Below are 2303 nucleotides of genomic sequence, written 5' to 3' on the forward strand. Positions count from 1 at the left end.
AAATCTGCACTATAATCTGCACTGTCTAATTTGGTAACCACCATTTACACTTGAGCCTACTGAGCACTTGAAATGCAACTGTGGAACTGAATTTTACATTTTATTTATATTTAATTAGTTAAATAAAAATAAATAAATAAATTTAAATATGTTTAATTGCTATCATATATTATACTATTAAATTAATATAATACAATATTAAATTATATAATGCAATTACATTTAATTAACATAAAATAATAAGCTATAGTAATTAAAATGTTATTAATTTAAATTAATTAAATACAAATAATTAAAAATAGTCACTCAGTCACATTGCTGAGTCCTGACTGATGACAGGGAGCCAGCCAAATAAAGAATGAAAAGAATGACATTCTGTGAGAGGACATAGCAATTGAAAAGGCTTTAAAGTAGCAACAAGAAAGGCCTTTTTAAAAAAGTGAACAAGAGCCAGTGTAGCTGGAGAGCCAGGAACCAGGGGGAAGAATAGCCAGAGATGGCATCAGAAAAGTAAGTGAGGATGAGCGCATGCAGTCCTAATACACCAAAGGAAGGTGCTCGAATTTTTTTCCCATTGCAATGGGAAACTACTAAAATTATAATTTTTATTTTAATATGATCAATCAAATGCAATATAGAAAATGAATTGGGTGTGGGTGAGAAAAACAGCAAGACCAATTCAGAGACGATAGCAATAACCTAGACCAGATATTATGATATTTTTGACTAAGGCTTTAGTGTTGAGGATGATACAAAGTGATTATATACAGAATATATTTTATTGGTAGAAGGAGCAGGACTTGCTGCTAAAGGTAAATTAAAAAAAAACAACAAGGTTTTTTAAAAGACTAAAGGAAAATGAACAGACATTTGGCAATTTTGACTAAGAAAAAAATAGAGAAATCACAGCATTTAAATGAAAAAGAGAATATAACCACAGATACAGAAGAGATGTTTTAAGTATAAGTGTAAAGCATAATGATATGTACAATTTCAATCAAAACATTAAAACCTATATTAAGTGGATAATTAAAGCTATATAAATTGTCAAAAACAGAACACCCCAATAGACAATAAGCCACAAAATAAATTGAAATTTAGTCAAAGATTTATATCCTTAATAGGTATAGGCACAAGGCCCAAATGGCTTTATGTGTGAGTTCTAATAATCTCCAAGGCATAAGTAGTGTCTAACTTGAACTGTTTGAAAGTATAAAAAGGTTGTAAAACTAACCATTTATTTTACCAGAAAAATATATCACAGGAAAGGAAAAGTGAAGCAAATTTCACAAATGAAAACAGATGCAAAAGTTCTAAATAAAGTGTTAGGAAATCAATCCACCACTGTGTCAAAAAAATAACATATGACCAAGTAAGTTTCATTCTAGACATACTAACATGGTAACACACTGGAAATTCTATCATTATAATTCTTCATATTATCAGATTAAAAGGAAAAGATTATCTCAAGAAGCATTTTAATTGGTAACATTTAGTATTCATTTATGATTATAAAAATCCTCTTATTTCAAGAGTAGAAAAAAGCATATTAATTTAATAAAGGGTATCTCACAAAACCATACTGTAGGATAACTGCTTCAGACCATTTTTGATTGACTTGTAGCACACCAAACCTATTGCCAAGAAGAACTTAAAAAGTTGGATGAAGAGTGGAGTGGCTGTCAGAGATGCCTGATGTTTTGGCCTAAGGACCAGTCAGTGAGGCAATGGAGCAAGCAAGGGATCACTTACACCTGAGATGGACTACAGACCAGCACATGCCCGAGGTGGAAGTTCAAGTCAAATACAGAACAGCTGCACTGAACAACCAAGAGTGTCAATTGTACCTGAGGCATTCTCAGCAGCAGCAAGTGCTTGTGGTGGATTTCCAGGCCAAACTGAGACAGGTATTCATAACTGAGACACCAAGATGTGGTAAAAAGCCGTACTGGAACAATGAGGAAGCTGAATCCAAGCAAAATCCAGGCTCCATCTACTGTTTGCTTCTGCTTATTCGGGGAGGAATGAGTGATAGCCTAATAAAAAGAGAAATTAGCAACTTTGAAATCGTAAGTAAGAATAAAAAGAATTGAGGGCTTCATCATGTTTTTATTTTTGCTGCTGTGGAAGCTGTATCTTTAGGTAAATATATAATATAAACATTTCTGGATACAGAGTTGGTGTTCAGAGAAAAATATTTCATTTTCTAGAAGAATATTTATGTTGCCAAACATAAGGACAAGGGAAACGGTCCATCAGAGGACTTCATTGCCCATGTGACCTATTTTTACCTCTCTTCTCCC

General features: G+C 32.7%; 1 protein-coding gene across 1 annotated transcript; it reads left to right on the forward strand.

Annotated features, from left to right (window-relative positions):
• The first annotated feature begins 1727 nt into the window (after nucleotides 1–1727).
• Nucleotides 1728–2093, forward strand: LOC106634330 (putative SNURF-like protein). The gene has a single exon (XM_014343562.1). It carries the CDS (start codon nucleotides 1728–1730, stop codon nucleotides 2091–2093), a length of 366 nt encoding a protein of 121 aa, XP_014199048.1.
• The last annotated feature ends 210 nt before the right edge of the window (nucleotides 2094–2303 follow it).

The sequence above is a fragment of the Pan paniscus genome, chromosome X (genome assembly GCF_029289425.2).
Source record: "Pan paniscus chromosome X, NHGRI_mPanPan1-v2.0_pri, whole genome shotgun sequence".
Lineage (NCBI taxonomy): Eukaryota > Metazoa > Chordata > Mammalia > Primates > Hominidae > Pan > Pan paniscus.